This window comes from Anomaloglossus baeobatrachus, chromosome 8 (assembly GCF_048569485.1).
Source record: "Anomaloglossus baeobatrachus isolate aAnoBae1 chromosome 8, aAnoBae1.hap1, whole genome shotgun sequence".
Lineage (NCBI taxonomy): Eukaryota > Metazoa > Chordata > Amphibia > Anura > Aromobatidae > Anomaloglossus > Anomaloglossus baeobatrachus.
In genome coordinates this window covers 30,371,511-30,398,385 of record NC_134360.1, presented here as the reverse complement: position 1 = coordinate 30,398,385, position 26,875 = coordinate 30,371,511, and the positions used below count along the sequence as shown (strand labels likewise).

Sequence of the window (26,875 nt, the reverse complement as noted above, 5' to 3'; positions counted from 1 at the left end):
ACAAGACCAATCCTTTTGGTCTTGATTCACAATACTTGAACGTCTACAGACTAGTGGTTCTTCTAAGATATATGGCTTTGTCCCAACAAAACAAACCATTTGGTTTCGAGCCTTATGGTACCCATGCATAATAGATGAACGTCTACAAGACCAGTGGTTCTTCTAAGATATATGGTTTTGTCCCAACAAGACCTATATTTTTGGTCTTGAGGCTAATGGAAGCCATGCACAACAGATGGAAGTCTACAAGATCAGTGGGTCTTCCAAGATGTAAGGTTTTGTGCCAACAAGACCAATCCTTTTGGTCTCGAGGCTAATGGTAGCCATGCACAATGGATGAATGTCTACAGAACAGTGAGTCTTCCAAGATACATGGCTTTGTCCCAACAAGACCAATCCTTTCGGTCTTGAAGCACAATAGATAAATGTCTACAGACTAGTGGTTCTTCTAAGATATATGGCTTTGTCCCAACAAAACAATTCATTTGGTCTCGAGCCTTATGGTACCCATGCATAATAGTTGAACGTCTACAAGACCACTGGTTCTTCTAAGATATATGGTTTTGTCCCAACAAGACCAATACTTTCGGTCTCGAGGCTAATGGTAGCCATGCACAATAGGTAAATGTCTACAGACCAGTGGGTCTTCTAAGATATTGTTTTTGTCCCAACAAGACCAATCCTTTTGGTCTCGAGACTAATGGTAGCCATGCACAATAGACAAACGTCTATAATCCAGTGGGTCTTCTAAGATATCTAATTTTGTCTCAACAAGACCAACCCTTTTGCTCTCGAGGATAATGGTAGCCATGCACAATAGATGAACATCTACAGACCAATACGTCTTCTAAGCTATATGGCTTTGTCCCAACAAGACCAATCCTTTTGGAATTGAGGCTAATGGTAGTCATGCACAATAGATGAAAGTCTACAAGATCAGTGGGTCTTCTAAGATATTGGCTTTGTCTCAACAAGACCAATCCTCGAGGCTAATGGTAGCCATGCACAATAGTTGAACGTCTACAAGACCAGTGGTTCTTCTAAGATATATGGCTTTGTCCCAACAAGACCAATCTTTTTGGTTTCAAGGGCCTGAGTGTACATGTGTATGTATAGCGTTCAACAATCACAATTTTGCCAAAGTTTTCCTGAACTGTTTTATTGAATTTAGGCATGTCCCAGGTGTTTAAGTAAAAGCTGTCAAAAAGTTGGCATTCTTGCCATCCCCATCTAATTTGGAGTGATCCTGGGGTAGGACTTAGATGTTCCTTTCTTAACAATGATAATCTTAGAAAAAATAATGGATGGGGATTGGAGAGGAATGGTTTTCAGGAAAACAAGTGTTTGGTTAGCAGGTATTTCTAGTGTATAGACTGATATAGGAGGTTGTGGTGTTTCCCGACACTATTTATTGGCCATGGTAGAAAGAAATTTAATATCTGCCTCCTACCCTAAAGGAGTCAAAGCCTTTAGCTTTCCCCAATGATGTAAGCCAACAGCCTCGGGAATGGGTGTCTTATAGTAAAATCCTTTTACGAAGAGTTATGACCCTGAAGACAATCCGTGGATGAAAAGACTTCACTATCATGGTGGCCATTAGTTGTTGTCACGCAGTAGCTTCTACTACATCTGGATTTTGAAGGCATCTCTTTAAAAGCATTCTTCTGGATCTGGATCTGAAGGGTAGATACAAAATTCTGATTTGGAGGACATGTCTTGGGCATAGAGGTTTGTACAGGAATATTTACTCTTTAATTTGGTGGAGGACACGGGCAATGTGTGTTTTCCCTTTAAAAATTAAATCTGATATGACGATATGACGTGATCATACACATAATCACTAAGTAACAGATTCCCGAGGAATTGCAAAACAATCACAATCGTCCTATGATTCAAATAAAGGTCATTAACTATGAAAGAAAGTGTTTAGTTCTGGACGGAAAACATGTGAGGAACGTGATTTTACTATCGGAATCTGTTGTGTCCAGAGGCAGATTTCCGTTATTCCCCAAAGGAGGGGTGGACAATCTTATGTAAACATTATATGCGCTGAATATTCACGTGTCGTTATTTACGGCACCGTCAACATCGTCTCCATTGGTCACAGTCACGTAACCGCTTGATTTGGTTTTAGGGCGGGTACATTTATACATAGCCTATGATTGTTCAAGGAGTTGTCGGATGCTATTGTGCATAAATTCGCATTATTTCTGATAATTTTAAAGTACGGGCAAAACCGGGGTGACCGATATTCTTCGAGATTTACTATTTCTTAAAGGGGTTGTCTGGTATAAAGAAGTTAACCCTTATATACCAGGAGAGGTGCTTGGTTGGCGTTGGGGGGGTCCGGTCACTAAGACAACCACTGATTAACAAAATGGGGCACTGTTATTCTAATTTTAGTGGAGCGTGGACTTGACCCTACAGGTCTTCTGAGCATTGCACTTGGCTTTGGAAGAGTGGTCAAGCTTGTACGTTGCTGTTTCGTTCTGATAGCAATATAAGTGGCCCATCCAGGGAATGGAAGGGGGTCACAGAGGTCAGACCCCCATCAACTTTAAAGTTACCACCTATCTAATGGAGATGTGATAACTTCTCTTCATCAAACAACCCCCCTATCTGGTTAAAATTGTTAAAAAAAGGGAAGAAACAACACTATCTTAGCCTGAGTTTTAGGCACCAATAAACTTCTAGACCCAGTGGTGTCCAATGGGCCCCAGTGCATTTTGACCTGCTCCGCCTCTTCGGCCCCACTCATCTACTCCTTCCTGTTTATATAAGCTGATAGCCTCGGGAAAGGGTGTTTAATAGTAAAATCCTTTTACAAAGAGTTATAACCCCCAAAGAGAACTCTTGGATGAAAACACTTCACCCTCATGGAAGCTATTGGTGGTTGTCACACAGGCCCTTGTAGCATTTTAAATCCTATATGTGTTGCCCTCCCCCCAATTATGTAGTAATGTACTGCATCCTATACTAATGCCCCCCATCCTGGGACCCTTCGTGATTTATATATCCCCCATCCTGGTATATACAGTTAGGTCCAGAAATATTTGGACAGTGACACAAGTTTTGTTATTTTAGCTGTTTACAAAAACATTTTCAGAAATACAATTATATATATAATATGGGCTGAAAGTGCACACTCCCAGCTGCAATATGAGAGTTTTCACATCCAAATCGGAGAAAGGGTTTAGGAATCATAGCTCTGTAATGCATAGCCTCCTCTTTTTCAAGGGACCAAAAGTAATTGGACAAGGGACTCTAAGGGCTGCAATTAACTCTGAAGGCGTCTCCCTCGTTAACCTGTAATCAATGAAGTAGTTAAAAGGTCTGGGGTTGATTACAGGTGTGTGGTTTTGCATTTGGAAGCTGTTGCTGTGACCAGACAACATGCGGTCTAAGGAACTCTCAATTGAGGTGAAGCAGAACATCCTGAGGCTGAAAAAAAAGAAAAAATCCATCAGAGAGATAGCAGACATGCTTGGAGTAGCAAAATCAACAGTCGGGTACATTCTGAGAAAAAAGGAATTGACTGTTGAGCTTGGGAACTCAAAAAGGCCTGGGCGTCCACGGATGACAACAGTGGTGGATGATCGCCGCATACTTTCTTTGCTGAAGAAGAACCCGTTCACAACATCAACTGAAGTCCAGAACACTCTCAGTGAAGTAGGTGTATCTGTCTCTAAGTCAACAGTAAAGAGAAGACTCCATGAAAGTAAATACAAAGGGTTCACATCTAGATGCAAACCATTCATCAATTCCAAAAATAGACAGGCCAGAGTTAAATTTGCTGAAAAACACCTCATGAAGCCAGCTCAGTTCTGGAAAAGTATTCTATGGACAGATGAGACCAAGATCAACCTGTACCAGAATGATGGGAAGAAAAAAGTTTGGAGAAGAAACGGAATGGCACATGATCCAAGGCATACCACATCGTCTGTAAAACATGGTGGAGGCAACGTGATGGCATGGGCATGCATGGCTTTCAATGGCACTGGGTCACTTGTGTTTATTGATGACATAACAGCAGACAAGAGTAGCCGGATGAATTCTGAAGTGTACCGGGATATACTTTCAGCCCAGATTCAGCCAAATGCCGCAAAGTTGATCGGACGGCGCTTCATAGTACAAATGGACAATGACCCCAAGCATACAGCCAAAGCTACCCAGGAGATCATGAGTGCAAAAAAGTGGAACATTCTGCAATGGCCAAGTCAATCACCAGATCTTAACCCAATTGAGCATGCATTTCACTTGCTCAAATCCAGACTTAAGACGGAAAGACCCACAAACAAGCAAGACCTGAAGGCTGTGGCTGTAAAGGCCTGGCAAAGCATTAAGAAGGAGGAAAGCCAGCGTTTGGTGATGTCCATGGGTTCCAGACTTAAGGCAGTGATTGCCTCCAAAGGATTCGCAACAAAATATTGAAAATAAAAATATTTTGTTTGGGTTTGGTTTATTTGTCCAATTACTTTTGACCTCCTAAAATATGGAGTGTTTGTAAATAAATGTGTACAATTCCTACAATTTCTATCAGTTATTTTTGTTCAAAACTTCAACTTAAACGTTACAAACTGCACTTGAATTCTGTTGTAGAGGTTTCATTTCAAATCCAATGTGGTGGCATGCAGAGCCCAACTCGCGAAAATTGTGTCACTGTCCAAATATTTCTGGACCTAACTGTATTTCCCTTACCCTGGGCCCATCCTGGTATATATGTCCCCTATCCTAGACCCTTTTTGGTATCTATGTCCCTCATCCTGGTATATATGTCATCTATCCTGGTGCATATGTCCCCCATCCTGGGCCCTTCTGGGTATATATGTAATCCAGCCTGGAATATATGTCCTCCATCTAGTATATATGTCACCCATCCTGGGCCCCTCCAGGTATATGTCACCCATCCTTGGCCCTTCTTGGTATTTATGTCCTCCATCCTGATATATATGTCCCCAATCCTGGTATATATGTTCCCCATCCTAGACCCTTCTTTCTATATATTTCCCTCATCCTGGTATATACAGTATGTCATCTATTCTGGTATATATGTCCCCCATCCTGGGCCCTTCTTGGTATATATGTCCCCCAGCCTGGAATATATGTCCTCCATCCTAGTATATATGTCCCCCATCCTGGGCCCCTCCAGCTATATATGTCACCCATCCTGGGCCCTTCTTGGTATATATGTCCTCTATCCTGATACATACTGTATGTCCCCCTATCCTGGTATATATGTCCTCCATTATGGGCCCTTCTTGGTATATATGTCACCCATCCTGAGCCCTTCTTAGTATATATGTCCTCCATCTGGGTATATCTGCCCCCCATCCTGAGCCCTTCTTGCTATATATATTCCCCATTCTGTTATATATGTCCCTCATCCTGGTATATATGTCCCCATCCTGGTACTTATGTCCCAAATTCTGGTATATATGTTCCCCAATCTACCTCTGCATAAAAAAACAACAAAACATTCTACTCACCTTTCTCCGCTCTCCCTCTTCTACATCCGGCGCAGGAGCCGGTAACTTACATCAGGGTGCACACCATGGTGTCTAATATTACTGCCATGTGCCCTCAGTACTTTTGTGCTTTTTAGACCCCCACAAACTAATGCCTAGTTACATATACTATATTAGGCCCCCTTCACACATCCGTGAAAAAACACGCACGTGTGTTACGTCCGTTTTTCGGGTCCGTTTTCCGTTTTTGTGCCCTTTTTTTGTGTCCGTGTGCCATCTGTGTGAATGCCGTATGCTAGCCGTGTGTGCGTGTTGGTTGTCCGTTTATGCGTGAGAGAAATAACTGACATGTGTATATGTTGTCCGTGTGAATTTATGCGTGTTTGTGATGCACAATGTCGTAGATACATACCCGCTGACAGCAGACAGAGTGGTGCGTAGAGAATGAACTGGGGTGAACTTCACCCGACTTCATTCTCATGCCGCGGCTCTGTCTGTGTCGCATCCTGATTAGCGGTCACCCGTGAAGGACTCACCGGTGACCGCTAATCCCCAGAGTGACTGAATGGAGTACCCCTCTCTCATACTCACCGTTCCCCGATCACCGGCGCGACGCTGCACGGCTGTTTTCTAAACTCCGGCGGCTTTTCCTCTTTTGAAAAAGCCGGCCGCTCATTAAACAATCTCGTATTCTCTGCTTTCCCCGCCCACCGGCGCCTATGATTGGTTGCAGTTAGACACGCCCCCACGCTGATTGACAGCTGTCTCACTGCAACCAATCACAGCTGCCGGGGGGCGGGACTATACTGTGCAGTGAAAAAAATAAATAAATAATTAAAAAAAAACGACGTGCGGTCCCCCCCATTTTGATACCAGCCAGGGTAAAGTCACACGGCTCAAGGCTGGTATTCTCAGGATGGGGAGCTCCACGTTATGGGGAGCCCCCAAGCCTAACATTATCAGCCAGCAGTCGGCCAGAATGGCCGCATACAATAGATGCGACTGTTCTGGGACTCTACCCGGCTCTTCCCGATTGGCCCTGGTGCGTTGGCAATCGGGGTAATAAGGAGTTAATGGCAGCCCATAGCTGCCAATAAGTCCTAGATTAATCATGTCAGGCGTCTCCCCGAGATACCTTCCATGATTAACCTGTAAGTTACAGTAAATAAACACACACACCCGAACAATCCTTTATTAGAAATAAAAAACACTAACAAATTCCCTCATCACCAATTTATTAACCCCAACAAAGCCCTCCATGTCCGGCGTAATCCACGGACCTCCAGCGTCGCATCCAGCTCTGCTGCATGAAGGTGACAGGAGCAGCAGAATACACCGCCGCTCCTGTCAGCTCCACGCAGCTAATGAAGGGAATAGCGCGATCAACTGAGCTGTCACTGAGGTGAGTAGCGCGATCAGCTGTATCCAGCGGTGGCCGCGATTAACCTCAGTGACAGCACAGCTGATCGCGCTACTCACTTCATTTGCTGCGTGGAGCTGACAGGAGCGGCGGTGTATTCTGCAGCGCCTGTCACCTTCATGCAGCAGAGCTGGATGCGACGCTGGAGGTCCGTGGATTACGCCGGACATGGAGGGCTTTGTTGGGGTTAATAAATTGGTGATGAGGGAATTTGTTAGTGTTTTTTATTTCTAATAAAGGATTGTTCGGGTGTGTGTGTTTATTTACTGTAACTTACAGGTTAATTATGGAAGGAATCTCGGGGAGACGCCTGACATGATTAGTCTAGGACTTATTGGCAGCTATGGCCTGCCATTAACTCCTTATTACCCCGATTGCCAACGCACCAGGGCCAATCGGGAAGAGCCGGGTAGAGTCCCAGAACAGTCGCATCTATTGTATGCGGCCATTCTGGGCGGCTGCTGGCTGATATTGTTAGGCTGGGGGGCTCCCCATAACGTGGAGCTTCCCATCCTGAGAATACCAGCCTTCAGCCGTGTGGCTTTACCCTGGCTGGTATCAAAATGGGGGGGAGACCGCACGTCGGTTTTTTTTAATTATTTTTTTTTTCACTGCACAGTATAGTCCCGCCCCCCGGCGGCTGTGATTGGTTGCAGTGAGACAGCTGTCAATTAGCGTGGGGGCGTGTCTAACTGCAACCAATCATAGGCGCCGGTGGGCGTGGAAAGCAGGGAATACGAGATTGTTTAATGAGCGGCCGGCTTTTTCAAAAGAGGAAAAACCGCCGGAGTTTAGTGAACAGTCGTGCAGCGCCGCAACGGTGATCGGGGATCGGTAAGTATGAGAGAGTGGGGAGACTGACCGACAGACAGCGAGAGAGGGACAGACAAGACAGAGAGACCGACCGACGGACTGAGGGAGATTGACTGACATAGACAGGTAAAAAAAGAATGACCGACATCGCTAGAAAAAAGCAAAAAACGTACACGGAGCATACAGAGATACATCCGTGTCACGTATTGTGCGCACATAACCATTGACTTTCATGGTGTCTGCGTGTGCGTGTTCCGTGCAGAAAACGGACATGCTTCTGTGCAAAACGGAAACACATACGGATCACGGACACACGGACATTATGAAATAACGCACGTGTGACCTCAAACATAGATTAACATTGGTGCACGTTTGGCCGTGTCTCCGGTACATACGGAAACGGGCCAAACACGCACGTGTTTCACGGACATGTGAAGGGGGCCTTAGAGGGTTATTCTCAAAATCTATAGTAAAGAAGATAATTTACCGCTAGGAGCCTTACTGACCCTAAGAGACATGGGGATCCATGAAAAAGGCTCAGCAGAGGGGTGTCTTAATGGAGAAGAGATGCACACACTCAATATCCACCCCATTCATTGCCTATAGGGCTGATACGGAAAGCCAAGTACAGCAACGGGATATAATTATGATTTTTGGCTTAACCCTTTAATATATAAAGAATTACATTGGGTACAAAAATGTGTTGATTTGGCTACATTTCATAGTACTATGTAGAAAGACTCTTTTTAGTACAATCCTATCAGGATTTCCTCTTATTGGGTCATGTCATTAATATATTTTGTAATTTAAAGTTACATTTTATATTAAAAAAAAAAAATCTGTTTTGGCTTCTAGAGTTCAGTAGCAAATATTTACAGAAGTTTGCAACATCGCTGTTTCGGGCAAAGTGTTCTAAGAGGGATGAATCGTACATTAGGTACCATCGCTCGGGAAATCAAATATTTAGGAATGTACTGCCACCTCCTGGAAGGATGATACTCTACAGCTCCATCATAAATTATCTGCGAGAACGCATAACTTTATGGTGTGACGGATTATTTTCACATTTCTTGGAAAGTGGCGACAGAAGTTACAGCCCGGGCAACCGTGACGGAGACGATGGCTTCGGAACACGCTGTCCCGTCCAGTTGCTCGTAGTTTAGGACACTATATAAAGCAGATGTTGGCAGGATAGACCTCTAAGTTGTTGCTATTGTGGGGAACATTTGATATTTTGAAGGCATTTTTGGGGAGGAGGCATGACAACTTAAAAGAGGAAATTGGGAGTTTTGATTCATTTTTGCTTTTTTGTATGGCTGAATAATTTTATATTTGATAGATCAGAGTATTATGGGAAGGGGCAATATTTATTAATTTATTTATTAATTTTTAAAAGGAAAAAATTGGGATAATTCAAATATATATTTTGTAATTTTTTTTTGTCTATTATAACTGGGTTTCACATGATTGCTAAGATGGCAGTCATGGGGGTCTTTAGCAACGTTATGAGTGGAAGGGTGGGATAGGTACATGAAACGGTTAAACTGCTGAATCCCTCCCCTTAAAGGGGTTGTCCACTACTAGGACAACCCCTTTTTATTCCACATGTTCCGCTCGACTCATGGCATACGCTGGCTGTATTATTCAGCTGGCGTTAAACTCTAAGGGGCACTTTGCACACTACGACATCACAAGCCGATGCTTGCGATGCTGAGCACGATAGTCCCCGCGCCCATCGCAGCTGCGATATCATGGTGATAGCTGCCGTAGCGAACATTATCGCTACGGCAGCTTCACATGCACTCACCTGCCCTGCGACGTCGCTCTGGCCGGCGAACCGCCTCCTTAAGGGGGCGGGTCGTGCGGCGTCATAGCGACGTCACACAGCAGGCGGCCAATAGAAGCAGAGGGGCGGAGATGAGTGGGACGTAAACATCCCGCCCAACTCCTTCCTTCTGCATAGCTGGCGTGAGCCGCAGGACGCAGGTAGGAGATGTTCCTCGCTCCTGCGGCTTCACACACAGCGATGTATGATGCCGCAGGAACGAGGAACAACATCGGACCATCGGTCCTTCCGAAATTATGGAAATGTCGGACACTACACCGATGATACGATTTCGACGCTTTTGCGCTCGTTAATCGTATCAAAAAGGATTTACACACTACAATATCGACTGCGACACCGGATGTGCATCACTTTCAATTTGACCCCACCGACATCGCACCTGCGATGTCGTAGTGTGCATAGCCCGCTTAACTCTCAACACCTTAAATGCTACTTTCATCCTCTAAACGTGGCATTTAAGGAGTTGCCCACTAACAAGACAACCTATACTTGTTACAGGTAAATTAATAAAGCCTAAACTCACCTTCCATACCGGCACCCTTCCAGCGGGGCCAAAGCTCATGTGTGGTTGTGATGTCACATGAGCCCCACATCCAATCAGCGCCGACTTCCTTTTCCCCGCCTTCGGACCAAACAAGTTAATCAACAGGAAGTGCGTGCTCACTTCCTGTTTATTGCGCTGAAGTGGATGCTGATTGGATGCTGGTCTCATGTGACATCACAATCCCATGTGAGCCCCTACACCAGGGGAAGGGCACCGGTACAGGAGGTGAAAATAGGCTTTATTATTTTACCTGTAATAAGAATTGGTTGTCCTAGTAGCGGAACACCCCTTTAAATGCCACTGTTAGAGGATTACAACAGCATTTAAGGTGTTAGAGTTGAACGCCAGCTGAATAACACAGCCAGCATTTGCCATGACAGGAGCTGGCTCAGCTCCTGAGCCCGCTCCAAACAATGGCACACGACATTGGATGTACCAATATGACCTTTGTCATGATGGAGGTCAACAACCTGTCATACAGATTAGTCATCCCCTTTAAGGAGTTAGAGAAAAACCTTAATCTAAAATACACAGTAGCTCTCACACTTTGGAGGACCATAAATACACAGACAGCCCATTGATTTAAATGAAGACTGTGTAATTCCTCATTTCTCCTGCGGAGGCAGTGTTGTGGAATTGATTATATCCATTTCTAACAGCTTTCCAATAGATCCGCTTATCTAAAGTACAAAGTGAATAGAGAATTCTCCCTTGAACCCATTCTCACATTTTTTTGTTTTGGCGCATACTATTTTTTCAGATTTTTTCATAGTATTTTTTAAAAAATAAACTGCACTTTATCATTTACTTAGTCCTTTTTAACAATCGCATTATATTTGTGATAAAATTGCTTTTGACCTACAAAGACGGTAAGTGATGTTGCATTTTTAGAGTCCTTTGTGCTGCATTCCTGGACTTAATCATTGATGGTGGGATGTGAAGGCATTCTGTTTAGCAATCCTACTGGCTGGCACAGCTTGAAATGGAAAAAATACTTGGCATCGCGTTAAATATTCTCCTGCCAAGGACACAGCCTTAAACTCAATCATTTTGCTCTGTCATATCGGTTAAAAGACTTGTGTCACCGGCATTAAATTCCCAGATTAAAAGTTACTTCAACTGAGCAGTGTTTAAAGAGGAACTCCCCTAAAATCCTCCCCACCGGAGGACCAATGTTATTGATGGTCTCAAGATAGGACCTCCTAAAATGTAAAACCAGTTAAATGTAACCTCTTCAATAATATAGACTACAAAAAAAAAATATCCCAAAGTGTCTTATCCCAACATATTAAGGCTGTACTTGCCAAGTCTCCCGGAACATCTGGAAGACCCCAGGTAAAGTCCAAGAGATCTCCAAGGCTCCCCCAAAAATTGATAATGTCTGTGAGACTTCGAGAAGGAGAAATGATCTCCCATATTCCCAGAAGAACTGTGATTTCCCCAAGATTCCTGGAAGAAGAGACCTAATGGACTCCTTGAAGGATCAGTTTGTCTGGGTGGCATCTGAAAGAAGACAAGATGACCAAAGGCCCAGATTTTCAGAAAAATTCAGAAAGCTCCAAGAAGAAGGAGAGACATCTTTGATTCCCAAAATAATTATTATGTTCAGGAGATTCCTGGAAGATTATGATGCTGTCCAAGTTCCTCGAAGAATTGGCACATCTGGGAGACTCCTTGAAAAAGAGACCTCTCAGATTTCAAGAAGAACTGGCATGTATGGGAAAGTCGTGGAAAAAGAAGAGACCAGAAAAAAAATCTGGAAAGTCCATTAAGCTTCACGAAGAAGAGATCTCCAAGATTCCCTGAAAATGACCATATCCGGGAGAGTCCTGGGAGAAGAAGGAGCCTCCCAGATTTACAGAAGAATTAGAAAATCCAGTAGACTCCTGGAAGAAGAGGAGACCTTATGGACTCCCAAAAGAATTGTCATATGAAATTGACTCTTGGAAAAAGAAGAAACTTTAGACTTTCAGAAGAATTAACACATCCAAGAAGCTCTGGAAAGATGAAGAAAGCTTCAGCACTACCAGAAGAATTAGCACACCCAGGAGGTTCCTGGAAGAAGAGACCTTCCAGACTACCAGAAAAAAAAAAAATCGGCACATCTGGAAGGCTCCAGGAAAAAGAAAAGACCTCACATATTCACAAATGAATCGGAAAGTCAGAGAATTCTGGGGAGCAAAAAAAAAAAAGAGTCCTTTCAGTTTCCCAAAAGAATCAACACTTTCGTGAGGATGAAGGAAAAAGAAGAGACTTTACAGCCTCCCACAACCATAGATATATTTAGAAGGCTCCTAGAAGAAAAAGAGACCTCCCAAATTCCCAGGAGAATTAGAATGCCTGGGAGGCTCCTGGAGGAGGAAGAGACTTCTCGGATTCCTAGATGAATTGTTAAGTCTTGCAGACTCCCTGAAGGAGAGTCCACCAAGATTCCCAGAAGAATTTGCATGTCTGGGAGAATCCAAGAACAAGAAGAGACCTCATTGTCTCCTAGAAAAACCAGAAATTTCCGTGAACATCCAAGCAGAAGAAAATGTTCCCACAAGAATAGTCAATTCTAGGAGGCTCAGTCTGGAAGCCATGGATGTCACCAAACGTTGGGTTTCCTCCTTTGTGAAGCTTTGCCGGATTTTACTGAATATGACTTCATTTGTTGCTTGTTTGAGGGTCTTTCTGCCTTAAAGCGTAACCGTCATTTTACATTTTATTTCAGAAATCAATAATACACATAAAAATAAGAAACTCTATTGTCAGACAAATCTGCTTCTTTCTCCTCCTGGACTGATCTTTCATTCTCAAAATTCTCAAATCATTGGTAAAATCTGTCTTCAAGATTCTATTGTAGAAGCGAGGGACACGGAGCAGGATCCAGAGGAGGTGCTTTGCCTCCCCCCTCCCTTCTGCATAGAATCTTATTAAAACCAACAGTAATCTCCTATCTCAGTAATATAAAAAAATCTGTATTCATTGAAGACAGATTTTTACCCAGGAATTGAGAATTTTGAGAATGAAAGATCAGTCCAGGAGGAGAAAGAAGCAGATTTGTCTGATAACATATATTACAAAGTTGACTATTTTCATGTGTCCTATTGATTTATGAAATAAAAATCAAAATAACAATGACACTTTGTTTTGTCTTATATGTGAAATGCAGCTTGATGAGGGGAGATCAGCTGAGGACTCGGCCATTGCAGAATATTCCACTTCTTTACTTTTGCAGTACGCTTTGGGTCTTTGTCCTGTGAAGCATCACCCAATCATTGCTGCATTTGGTTGAATCTGAACTTATTAAAAAAAAAAGGGAAGTGAAAGGTGATTCTGAAATTTAGATTCCTATTTAGTCATTTTTGGCCCAACTCGCCATGTGGGGATCTCAGAAGGCAAAAGAAGCACTTCTGTCTAATACTAACATCCGCCACCATGTGATCTATTCCCTGGTGGTCCAAAGATGGCACCATTAGGGTAATATCAGTCTGGGCAGAGCTGGTGACCCATGTGAAGATGTGATTTTCAAAACTGTCCAAAACAAAAAAAACAGTTTTTGCTGCCCATAGCAACCAATCAGAGCTCAGCTTTCTTCTTTCTCCAAACAGCTCTGGCAAATTGAGAAATGCATTTTTGAATGGTTGCTACGGGCAACAACAAAAAAAAACAACATTTTTCTTATAGACACTTTTCAGCAACCAATCAGAGCTCAGCTTTCTTCGTTCTTTCAAACAGCGCTTGCAAACTGAGCAACACATTTTTGAATGGTTGCTACGGGCAACAAAAGCCGTTTTCCTTATAGACACTTTTTAGCAACCAATCAGAGCTCAGCTTTCTTCGCTTTTTCAAACAGCGCTTGCAAACTGAGAAATTCATTTTTGAATGGTTGCTATGGGCAACAAAAGCCGTTTTTCTTATAGACACCTTTCAGCAACTAATCAGAGCTCAGCATTCTTTATTTTTTCAAATAGCACTTGAAATAGCACTGAGAAACGCATTTTTGATTGGTTGCCATGGGCAACAAAAAATGTTTTTGTTTTAAACACTTTTCAGCAACCAATCAGAATTCAGCTTTCTTCAATTCTTCAAACATCTCTGGTAAATTGAGAAACTAATTTTTGAATGGTTGCTATGGGCAACAAAAAACGTTTTTCTTTTAAACACTTTTCAGCAACCAATCAGAGCGCAGCTTTCTTCCTTTTTTTCAAACAGCTCTTGCAAACTGAGAAACACATTTTTGAATGGTTGCTACGGGCAACAAAAACTGTTTTTCCTATAGACACTTTTTAAAAATCTGCCCTATTGCTTCACAGAGTAAAAAAAGAAAAAGCACGAAGCCGTCACATGTTAATCCCATAGCAACCAATCACAGCCCAGCTTTTCATTTTCGAGAGCAGAACACAAAACGAAAGCTGCGCTGTAATTGGTTGCTATGGGCAACAGAATGTTTATTTTTTGTTAGTTTTAGAGTAATTTTAAAATTTTATCTCCTTCCCACAATGCAGTGCGGACAAAGATTTAACATTTCCAGGCCTGGCAGATCTCGTTCATGATCTCCTAGTAAATAATTAATATGATCTGCTTTATAAAACTAAGCAGGTTGATCTGCTTGAATGCTTAGGTGCTGGGTGACAATCTTAAATTCATTCTTCTAGGTGAAATTGTGTAACTGTTCCTTTAAAAAGAATTGTCCAGATTTGATATCTCTTCTAAAATTGGCAGGGAGGTCACTTAAAGGGTTAATTTCCATTTTTATAAATGGGTATTGTCGGATAGTGCTTGTAAATACAAGCTATTTTGCAATTTATTGCTTCTTAAAATGTTGTACCGTTTTTGAGATATTAACACTTTTCTTTTTTGTTTTCATACAGCTTTGTTGCCTTGGAGACCGACCACCACTGGTAGACAGCAGCACATGCGCAGCGCATCCGCAGCACATGCGCAGCACGCTAGTTCTTTTTGAGCTGTTTTGAAGTTAGCCAGGACGGCTGGAGAACGCTGTTACCTGCTAATCCCGGCCAGATTCAGCACAGTAGACATCAACGGTGGTCGGTTTCCTAGGCGACGGACTGTAATTGTTAATATCTCAAGAACGGCTGAACATTTTTATAAGCAGTAAATTGCAAAAATGCTTATTTTTGCAAGCGTAATCGGAAAAAAAACCACCAACTATCAAGATGCAAATATCCCTTTAAGACTAAAAAAACCTCAATGCTCTTGGGCCAAATGGGAACACTGAATTAGTGGATAGTTTAGGAAAATATTGTTTTCTGCTGTTTTGAGACCCAAATATGAGGAAAAGATGAATCTCCATGGGCTCCTGATTTCTTAAAGGGGATGTCTTCTTTGGAAATCCTTTTTTTTCTGTTTGAAGTTTCCCGAGAAGCCAAAACAATCTGTGAAGCTCCACTACAACGCCCCTACAGGAGAAATGGAGTATTACACCTTTCCCATTTTAAGTATTGGGCTTCCTATTTGATCCATTAGTCCTATAGGTTACTACAGGAGTGAACCCACTCTCTATATAATAAGTGAGGGTCCTGAACGTACATCGCGATATATAGGCATGAAAAGAGCATCTATGAACTGTTTACACCGACATAACAAGTTTCTGACGTCAATATTTGCCTGTATCAACGATCTGAACATCGGGCACTACTGACTATTACCACATCGGCCTAAGACTTTTTGATGTCCCGTGACCTTAGCTCAATCAGTTTTGCCCATGTTTGTGCAATAAAATTCCACCGCCCTCGTATAATTTACCATGAATCACAAGATTATAACAAAAAACAATAGCAAAAAAAAAAGCATTATACTGATGTAGCAGAGCGGAGTTCATTATAAAATGGTGACTTGTTTTTTCACGGCTTTGTGGGTAAATCCTAACAACTGGATAATACAGCTGAAGGCAGAAGTTTCCCTCCGCTCTCTATAAAGACACATCTGCAGGTTTTTCCCTTCGCTCTCTATACAGACACATCTGCAGATTTTCCCTCTGCTCTCTATACAGACACATCTGCAGGTTTTTCCCTTCGCTCTCTATACAGACACATCTGCAGATTTTCTCTCCGCTCTCTATACAGACACATCTGCAGATTTTCCCTCCGCTCTCTATAAAGACACATCTGTCTGCAGGTTTTTCCCTCCGCTCTCTATAAAGACACATCTGCAGGTTTTCCCTCCACTCTCTATAGACAAATCTGCAGGTTTTCCCTCCGCTTTCTATAAAGACACATTTGCAGGTTTTCCCTCCGCTCTTTATACAGACACATCTGCAGGTTTTCCCTCCGCTCTCTATAAAGATACATCTGTCTGCAGGTTTTCCCCTTCGCTCTCTATACAGACACATCTGCAGGTTTTCCCTCCGTTCTCTATAAAGACACATCTGCAGGTTTTCCCTCCGCTCTCTATAAAGACACATCTGCAGGTTTTCCCTCCGCTCTCTATAAAGACACTTCTTCAGGTTTTCCCTCCACTCTCTATAGACACTTCTGCAGGTTTTCCCTCCGCTCTCTATAAAGACACATCTGCAGGTTTTCCCTCCGCTCTCTATAAAGATACATCTGCAGGTTTCCCCCCCGCTCTCGATAAAGACACCTCTGCAGGTTTTCCCTCCGCTCTCTATAAAGACACATCTGCAGGTTTCCCTCCGCTCTCTATAAACACATCTGCAGGTTTCCATCCGCTCTCTATAATGACACATCTGCAGGTTTTCCCTCCGCTCTCTATAATGACACCTCTGCAGGTTTTCCCTCCGCTCTCTATAAAGACACATCTGCAGGTTTTTCCCTCTGCTCTCTATAAAGGACACATCTGCAGGTTTTCCCTTCACTCTCTCTAAAGACACATCTGCAAGTTTCCCTCCGCTCTCTATAATGACACATCTGCAGGTTTCACTTCGCTCACTATAAAGACACATCTGCAGGTTTTCCCTCCGCTCTCTATAATGACACATCTGGAGATGTGTCTTTATAGAGAGCTATAGGGAAACTAAGGGTTTCAACTGTAAGTTTTGTCAATGACTCCATTCGCTGGATCTTGGTGTAGGGGATATAAGGGACACAATGTTTACTGGGACAGGCGCAGGGGTAGTATCTGTGTTGGAACAAAGCAGTAAATTATTACATTCCCAACATGTAAAAAAAAAGAAATTGGAAGTATAAAAATACAGGAAGGACTTCACTAGATGAGTAAAAAAAAGTGTCTCTACAAGTGTAAAGGTACAGGAGAGCCGGCATAAGATTCCTGGCCACTGAGCAGTGCTTCACACCCTACGCACGTTTCGCCATTGCTTTCCCAGAGGAAACACATGGTGGGTGGGTAAGCGCCATTCTGTGGCCAGGTATCTCTTATTGTGCTGTCTTTCCAATGGGGTTACTTTTAGCCTTTTCCAGCTACTTATTTTTTAGCAGTTTTATAGCACTAATATCTTTTTGTTTACATCTTAGAATATATGATCGATCCTTTAGACCTTTAGACGTACATTGTTTCACTTATTGCCGGAATTGTTTGTTTATTAAACCTCGCCCATATCAGCGTGTGCTCATTCCATTTAGTCAATTCTGTTTTATTATTGTTTGTGTTGTATTTTGTATCTCAATAATGTAAATAGTTTGATTATAGTATGCAGTGGTGTTTGCGTTGTTTGTATAAGAATTGCTGCTAGTTTTGGGAGAGGGCGGCATGGTGGCTCAGTGGTTAGCACTGCAGCTTTTCAGCGCTGGGGTCCTGGGTTCTAGTCCCACTAAGGACACTATCTGCAAGGAGTTTGTATGTTCTCCCCATGTTTGCGTGGGTTTCCCCCCACACTCCAAAAACATACTGATAGGTAATTTAGATTGTGAGCCCCAACGGGGACAGTGTTGTCAATGTATGTAAAGCGCTGTGGAATCAATAGCGCTATATAAATGAATAAATATTATTATTATTACTAACTGGTCTGTATAGTAGGATTGTAACTGGCATCTGTGCAGCATATGAACATGCCAGATCCTCCAGCAGAAACTCCTCTATCTCACCTCGGGGACCTGCACTGATCAGCAGAATGGGGAGATTCCTGTCCGTAAGAACGAGGAAGCAGAGAGCATGTACGACCAGCTCTCCATTCATTCTCTATAGAGCTGCTCTCTGCCCGCTCATCACTAGTTACGAGTACCGAGCACCCGAGCATGGTAGTGCCCGCTCATCACTAGTTACGAGTACCGAGCACCCGAGCATGGTAGTGCCTGCTCATCACTAGTTACGAGTACCGAGCACCCGAGCATGGTAGTGCCCGCTCATCACTAGTTACGAGTACTGAGCACCTGAGCATGGTAGTGCCCGCTCATCACTAGTTACGAGTACTGAGCACCCGAGCATGGTAGTGCCCTCTCATCACTAGTTACCAGTACTGAGCACCCGAGCATGGTAGTGCCCACTCATCACTAGTTACGAGTACTGAGCACCCGAGCATGGCAGTGCCCACTCATCACTAGTTACGAGTACTGAGCACCCGAGCATGGTAGTGCCCTCTCATCACTAGTTACGAGTACTGAGCACCCGAGCATGGCAGTGCCCACTCATCACTAGTTATGAGTACCGAGCACCCGAGCATGGTAGTGCCCGCTCATCACTAGTTACCAGTACTGAGCACCCGAGCATGGTAGTGCTCGCTCATCACTAGTTACGAGTACTGACCACCCGAGCATGGTAGTGCCCGCTCATCACTAGTTACGAGTACCGAGCACCCGAGCATGGCAGTGCCCACTCATCACTAGTTACGAGTACCGAGCACCCGAGCATGGTAGTGCCCGCTCATCACTAGTTACGAGTACAGAGCCCCCCGAGCATGGTAGTGCCCGCTCATCACTAGTTACGAGTACAGAGCACCTGAGCATGGTAGTGCCCGCTCATCACTAGTTATGAGTACCGAGCACCCGAGCATGGTAGTGCCCGCTCATCACTAGTTACGAGTACTGAGCACCCAAGCATGGTAGTGCCCACTCATCACTAGTTGCGAGTACTGAGCACCCGAGCATGGTAGTGCCCTCTCATCACTAGTTACGAGTACCGAGCACCCGAGCATGGTAGTGCCCGCTCATCACTAGTTATGAGTACCGAGCACCCGAGCATGGTAGTGCCCGCTCATCACTAGTTATGAGTACCGAGCACCCGAGCAAGGTAGTGCCCACTCATCACTAGTTGCGAGTACTGAGCACCCGAGCATGGTAGTGCCCTCTCATCACTAGTTACGAGTACCGAGCACCCGAGCATGGTAGTGCCCACTCATCACTAGTTACGAGTACCGAGCATCCGAGCATGGTAGTGCCCACTAATCACTAGTTACTAGTACTGAGCACCCGAGCATGGTAGTGCCCACTCATCACTAGTAATGAGTGCCGAGCACCCGAGCATGGTAGTGCCCGCTCATCACTAGTTACGAGTACTGAGCACCCGAGCATGGTAGTGACCGCTCATCACTAGTTACAAGTACAGAGCACCTGAGCATGGTAGTGCTCGCTCATCACTAGTTACCAGTACTGAGCACCTGAGCATGGTAGTGCCCGCTCATCACTAGTTACCAGTACTGAGCACCCGAGCATGGTAGTGCCCGCTCATCACTAGTTACTTGTACTGAGCACCTGAGCATGGTAGTGCCCGCTCATCACTAGTTACAAGTACAGAGCACCCGAGCATGGTAGTGCCCGCTCATCACTAGTTACAAGTACAGAGCACCCGAGCATGGTAGTGCTCGCTCATCACTAGTTACGAGTACAGAGCACCCGAGCATGGTAGTGCCCGCTCATCACTAGTTACGAGTACTAAGCACAGAGCATGGTAGTGCCCGCTCATCACTAGTTACCAGTACTGAGCACCTGAGCATGGTAGTGCTCGCTCATCACTAGTTACGAGTACAGAGCACCCGAGCATGGTAGTGCCCGCTCATCACTAGTTACGAGTACTAAGCACAGAGCATGGTAGTGCCCGCTCATCACTAGTTACCAGTACTGAGCACCTGAGCATGGTAGTGCTCGCTCATCACTAGTTACGAGTACTGAGCACCCGAGCATGGTAGTGCCCACTTATCTTTGGTGATAACTTGTTTTAATCAAAGGATCCCTTTAAGAACCTGTTCTACAAAGTACACAACATTTCACAAAATCTGTGATTAAAATAATTGCTACTAGTCACTGAGATCTTTGCAGTTCAGATGTAGCAGAGCTAAGTTTTAGTCTGGTGTATTAGGTTTGTCCCTGAGATGCATTACCTTTAGTTTTACATAAACCAACTGCACTAAGTCTGAAAATCATCAGGTCTGAAGCAGCAGCAGCCAGGCCAAGAGGGAGAATGAGAGGAGAATGCTAGTATGAGATCAGTGTCCATCACACGTCACATGAAGGTGTGTGCGTCACATGTAGAAGGTGTGTGCGTCACATGCTAGGGAGGCGTGTGAGGGGCGTGCAGGGTCACTGTGCCAAACACAAGCACCCGGATCACAGGGAACTGGGATTAACTGGCTTCCAGTTTGTAGACCACAGAGTATGACAGAGGCACGTGCCATGTTACAGAGACACTGCCAGCTGATTCCTATGGGCATGTGGAAAATGCACGTCACATACAATACAGGATTACAGAGGACTCCGCCATAACAGGGCATCAACGAAGAAAGAAAGATAGATAGATAGATGGATGGATGGATGGATAGACGGACGGACGGACGGACAGACAGACAGATAGATAGATAGATAGATAGATAGATAGATAGATAGATAGATAGATAGATAGATAGATATAGATAGATGGATAGAGGGATAGATAGAAAGATAGATAGAGGGATCGATAGATATAGATAGATGGATAGAGGGATAGATAGAAAGATAGATAGATAGAGGGATAGATAGATAGATAGATAGATAGATAGATATAGATAGATAGATAGAGGGATAGATAGATAGAGGGATAGATAGATAGATAGATAGAGGGATAGATAGATAGATAGATAGATAGATATAGATAGATAGATAGATAGATAGATAGATAGAGGGATAGATAGATAGATAGATAGATAGATAGATAGATAGATAGATAGATGGATAGATAGATAGATAATAGATAATAGATAGAGGGATAGATAGATAGATAGATAATAGATAGATAGATAGATAGATAGATAGATAGAGTGATAGATAGATAGATAGATAGATAGAGGGATAGATAGATAGATAGAGAGATAGATAGATAGATAATAGATAATAGATAGAGGGATAGATAGAGGGATAGATAGATAGATAGATAGATAGATAGATAGCAGGGAACTTGCTCCTCTTAAGGCATATGAAGGGTTAACCTATACAGCAAAATGAATTTATTCTGCGACATTTCCGGAAACAGAAAGAAATCGTTCACTGACCCTCAGTACAATCGCACGGCTGCCGTATCATTATCCACCAGGATATACAATTGCACCCATAGTGTAATATTAGTGATGCAGATACTATATACATTGTTATTATACAGTAGAGAGTTTATTAGTAAAGCAGCTGTAATAAGGTCACTGTCGCTTTGCTTTGTAGCTAATCTATGGGGAGAGTGTTACCTGTGCAGCTGCAGTCATTGCTTACATGGTGCCTGCTATGCCAGGAAATGGTTAACTCCTCCAGCACTATCCCTGTATGTGTTCTTTCTAGGGTTACCCCATACAAGTGATGCAGCAGAGCTGAGTGTGCTCAGCATGTTCATGACGTAGCTCTGCACAGGACAGTGTGTAAACCTGCCGCATAATCACAGTTAGGTGTTAAGGACTAATAACTAATTCAGCTCTGCTACATCCCCAGCTGTGGTGCTGCTGTTTTGTGTCTTTGGCTTCTACAGAGTTAACCACTGTGAAATCCACCATATTGTGGCATATACACTTTGCAGATGGTGCCTACAATGCCATCTTGTAATGTAGATTCTGCACAGGAGATAAATTGTTAGCTCATCTAAGTGGACATCGCACCCGTGCCCGCTGTGCCACCCTGTAGCGTGTATTCTGTGCAGGGGATAGTTAACCCATCCAGTGCACATCATACAGTGCCCGCTGTGCCATCCTGTAGTGTAGCTTCTTGTTAAGAGATAGTTAACCCATTCAGTGGACATCGCACCCGTGCCCGCTGTGCCACCCTATAGTGTGTATTCTGTGCAGGGGATAGTTAACCCATCCAGTGCACATCATACAGTGCCCGCTGTGCCATCCTGTAGTGTAGCTTCTTGTTAAGAGATAGTTAACCCATTCAGTGGAGATCACACCCGTGCCCACTGTGCCATCCTGTAGTGTGTATTCTGTACAGGAGATATCTAGTTAACCCATTCAGTGCTAATCATACAGAGGCCTGCTATGCCATCCTGTAGTGTGAATGCTGTGCAGGAGATAAATGGTTAACCCATCCAATGCACGTCACTCCCGTGCCCTCTATGCCATCCTAGAGTGTATTCTATGCAGGAGGTAAATGGTTAACCCATCCTGTCGACATCACACCCATGCCCGCTGTGCCATCCTAGAGTGTAGTGTATGCAGGAGATAAATGGTTAACCCATCCAATGCACGTCACTCCCGTGCCCTCTATGCCATCCTAGAATGTAGTCTATGCAGGAGATAAATGGTTAACCCATCCAGCCATGCCCACTGTGCTATCCTAGAGTGTATTCTATGCAGGAGATAAATGGTTAACCCATCTAGTGACATCATTCTGATGCCCGCTGTGTTATCCTGCAGTGTGAATTCTATGCAGGAGATAAATGGTTAACCCATCTAGTGCCCATCATTACGATGCCCGCTGTGCCATCCTGTAGTGTATTCTATGCAGGAGATAAATGGTTAACCCATCTAGTGCCCATCATTCTGATGCCCGCTGTGCCATCCTGCAGTGTGAATTCTATGCAGGAGATAAATGGTTAACCCATCTAATGCCCATCATTACGATGCCCGCTGTGCCATCCTGTAGTGTATTCTATGCAGGAGATAAATGGTTAACCCATCTAATGCCCATCATTCCGATGCCCGCTGTGCCATCCTGTAGTGTGAATTCTGTGCAGGAGAAATGGTTAACCCATGCAGTGCCATCATACAGAGGCCACCAGTCTGTAGAGGCAGAGCTATAATGACACTAGCATGCCCGGGCACAATACACCCCTGGAGAGACACATACACACGGGGCGTCATTACTCACCCGTAGTAGCAGGGCTGGTACATGCGCATCCCCAGCGTCTCCATGCCCCGGGTCACTGCTCTCCCCTATAGGTGCTCTGGAACCTTGGAGGCCAGTGAAAGTCAAATGAAGTAGTGTCTGCGCCGCGTGTGTCGGGGGAGGCGTCTACACCCGGCAACTCCAATCCAGAAAAAGCTGCGGCCGGTGCCTGACACTACAGACCTGCTCAATCCAGCGCCTACCTGGGGCAGAGGACAACCTTGTGCAGAGTGCGGAGCCAAGGGCAGCGGGGGCAAAGAGGCCGGGGGGGACCAAAGAGGGCAGCGGGGGCAAAGAGTGCAGAGGTCCAAAGAGGGCAGTGAGTGCAGAGGGGGCAAAGAGGTTAGCGGGGGAATAAAGGCCAGTGGGGGCAAAGAGGGCATTGATGGCAAAGAGTGCAGAGGGGCAAAGAGGGCAGTGGGGGCAAAGAGGGCAGCGGGGACAAAGAGGGCAGAGGAGGCAAAGAGTGCAGAGGGGGCAAAGAGTGCAGATAGGGCAAAGAGTGCAGAGGGGGCAAAGAGTGCAGAGAGGGCAGAGGGGGCAAAGAGGGCAGAGGAGGCAAAGAGGGCAGAGGGGGCAAAGAGTACAGAGGGGGCAAAGAGGGCAGCGGAGGCAAAGAGGGTAGAGGGGGCAAAGAGGCCGGGGGGGCAAAGAGGTTAGCGGGGGAATAAAGGCCAGTGGGGGCAAAGAGGGCATTGATGGCAAAGAGTGCAGAGGTCCAAAGAGGGCAGTGAGTGCAGAGGGGGCAAAGAGGTTAGCGGGGGAATAAAGGCCAGTGGGGGCAAAGAGGGCATTGATGGCAAAGAGTGCAGAGGTCCAAAGAGGGCAGTGAGTGCAGAGGGGGCAAAGAGGTTAGCGGGGGAATAAAGGCCAGTGGGGGCAAAGAGGGCATTGATGGCAAAGAGTGCAGAGGGGCAAAGAGGGCAGTGGGGGCAAAGAGGGCAGCGGGGACAAAGAGGGCAGAGGGGGCAAAGAGGGCAGAGGAGGCAAAGAGTGCAGAGGGGGCAAAGAGTGCAGATAGGGCAAAGAGTGCAGAGGGGGCAAAGAGTGCAGAGAGGGCAGAGGGGGCAAAGAGGGCAGAGGAGGCAAAGAGGGCAGAGGGGGCAAAGAGTACAGAGGGGGCAAAGAGGGCAGCGGAGGCAAAGAGGGTAGAGGGGGCAAAGAGGGCAGCGGGGGCAAAGAGGGCAGCGGGGGCAAAGAGGGCAGTGGAGGCAAAGAGTGCACAGGGGGCAAAGAGGGCAGCGGGGGCAAAGAGGGCAGAGGGGGCAAAAAGGGCAGCGGGGAAAAGAGGGCAGCGGGGGCAAAGTGGGCAGAGGAGGCAAAGAGGGCAGAGGGGGCAAAGAGGACAGCGGGGGGGAAGAGGGCAGCAGGGGCAAAAAGTAAAGAGGGGGCAAAGAGGGCAACAGGGGCAAAGAGTGCAGAAGAGGCAGAGGGGGCACAGAGGGGGCAAAGAGGGCAGTGGGGGCAAAGAGGGCAGCAAGGGCAAAGAGGGTAGAAGGGGCAAAGAGAGCAGCGGGGTCAAAGAGGGCAGCAGGGGCAAAGAGTGCAGAGGAGGCAAAGAGGGCAGAGGGGGCAAAGAGGGCAGCGGGGGGCAAAGAGGGCAGTGGGGGCAAAGAAAGCAGGGGGGAAAGAGGGCAGCGCGGGGCAAAGAGGGCAGAGGGGGCAAAGAGGGCAGCGGGGGCAAAGAGGGCAGATGGGGCAAAGAGGGCAGAGGAGGCAAAGAATGCAGAGGGGGCAAAGAGTGCAGAGAGGGCAGAGGGGGCAAAGAGGGCAGAGGAGGCAAAGAGGGCAGAGGGGGCAAAGAGTACAGAGGGGGCAAAGAGGGCAGCGGAGGCAAAGAGGGTAGAGGGGGCAAAGAGGGCAGCGGGGGCAAAGAGGGCATTGGAGGCAAAGAGTGCACAGGGGGCAAAGAGGGCAGCGGGGGCAAAGAGGGCAGAGGGGGCAAAAAGGGCAGCGGGGAAAAGAGGGCAGCGGGGGCAAAAAGGGCAGCGGGGGCAAAGTGGGCAGAGGAGGCAAAGAGGGCAGAGGGGGCAAAGAGGACAGCGGGGGGGAAGAGGGCAGCAGGGGCAAAAAGTGCAGAGGGGGCAAAGAGGGCAACAGGGGCAAAGAGTGCAGAAGAGGCAGCGGGGGCACAGAGGGGGCAAAGAGGGCAGTGGGGGCAAAGAGGGCAGCAAGGGCAAAGAGGGTAGAAGGGGCAAAGAGAGCAGCGGGGTCAAAGAGGGCAGCAGGGGCAAAGAGTGCAGAGGGGGCAAAGAGGGCAGAGGGGGCAAAGAGGGCAGCGGGGGGCAAAGAGGGCAGAGGGGGCAAAGAGGGCAGCGGGGGGCAAAGAGGGCAGTGGGGGCAAAGAACGCAGGGGGGAAAAGAGGGCAGCGCGGGGAAAAGAGGGCAGGGGGGCAAAGAGGGCAGAGGGGGCAAAGAGGGCAGAGGGGGCAAAGAGGGCAGTGGGGGCGAAGAGGGCAGCGGGGGCAAAGAGGGCAGCAGGAGCAAAGAGGGCAGCGGGGACAAAAAGGGCAGCAGGAGCAAAGAGGGCAGCGGGGACAAAAAGGGCAGCAGGGGCAAAGAGGGCAGCAGTGGTAAAGAGGGCAGCGGGGGCAGAGGGGCAAAGAGTGCAGAGGGGGCAAAGAGGGCAGCGGGGGGCAAAGAGGGCAGTGGGGGCAAAGAAAGCAGGGGGGAAAAGAGGGCAGCGCGGGGCAAAGAGGGCAGGAGGGCAAAATGGACAGGGGCGGGGCAAGAGGGCAGAGGGGGCAAAGAGGGCAGCGGGGGCAAAGAGGGCAGAGGGGGCAAAGAGGGCAGTGGGGGCAAAGAGGGCAGCAGTAGCAAAGAGGGCAGCGGGGACAAAAAGGGCAGCAGGGGCAAAGAGGGCAGCAGTGGTAAAGAGGGCAGCGGGGGCAGATGGGCAAAGAGGGCAGCAGAGGTACAGAGGGCAGCGGGGGCAAAGAGTGCAGCGGGACAGCGAGGGCAAAGAGGGCAGCGGGGGCAAAGAGAACAGAGGGGGCAAAGAGGGCAGCGGGTGCAAAGAGGGCAGAGGGGGCAAAGAGGACAGAGGGTGCAAAGAGGGCAGCAAGGGCAAAGAGGGCAGCAGGGGCAAAGAGGGCAGCGGAGAGCAAATAGGACAGCGGGGGCAAAGAGGGCAGCGGGGGCAAAATGGACAGGGGCGGGGCAAGAGGGCAGCAGGGGCAAAGAGGGCAGCGGGGGAAAAAAGGGCAGCGGGGGTAGGCAAAGAGGGCTGTGGGTGCAAAGAGTGCAGCGGGGGGCACAGAGGGCAGTGGGGGCAAAGAAAGCAGCAGGGGTAAAGCGGCCGGGGGGGCTGAAAGCAAAAGTGCGCATAGCGGAAAGCCTCAATACAATGTGTCAGCAGAAATAAGGAGGATTTACAGATGTCACACAGCGGAGAGGATAGGACTGCAGAAAGGATAGATAGAGAGAGAGAGAGAGAGAGATAGATAGATAGATAGAGGGATAGATAGATAGATAGATAGATGGATAGATAGATAGATAGATAAATAGATAGATAAATAGATAGATAGCTAGATGGATGGATATAGATAGAAGGATAGATAGATAGATGGATGGATATAGATAGAAGGATAGATA

At 46.2% G+C, this 26,875-nt stretch overlaps 1 protein-coding gene across 7 annotated transcripts in view; it reads right to left on the bottom strand.

The window, feature by feature from the left end:
• Positions 1-26,875, bottom strand: part of MITF (melanocyte inducing transcription factor) — a 277,856-nt gene that overhangs the window by 126,731 nt on the left and 124,250 nt on the right. The window contains exon 1 of one of the 7 annotated variants that reach the window (XM_075321411.1): positions 23,264-23,348. The exons of 5 other annotated variants lie outside the window; for them this stretch is intronic. In XM_075321411.1, coding sequence (XP_075177526.1) covers positions 23,264-23,307 — 44 coding nt within the window. In that variant the 5' untranslated portion in view covers positions 23,308-23,348. Of the gene's footprint in view, positions 1-23,263; positions 23,349-26,875 lie in introns of those variants that run through there. One more of the 7 variants, XM_075321410.1, reaches the window with a different exon arrangement.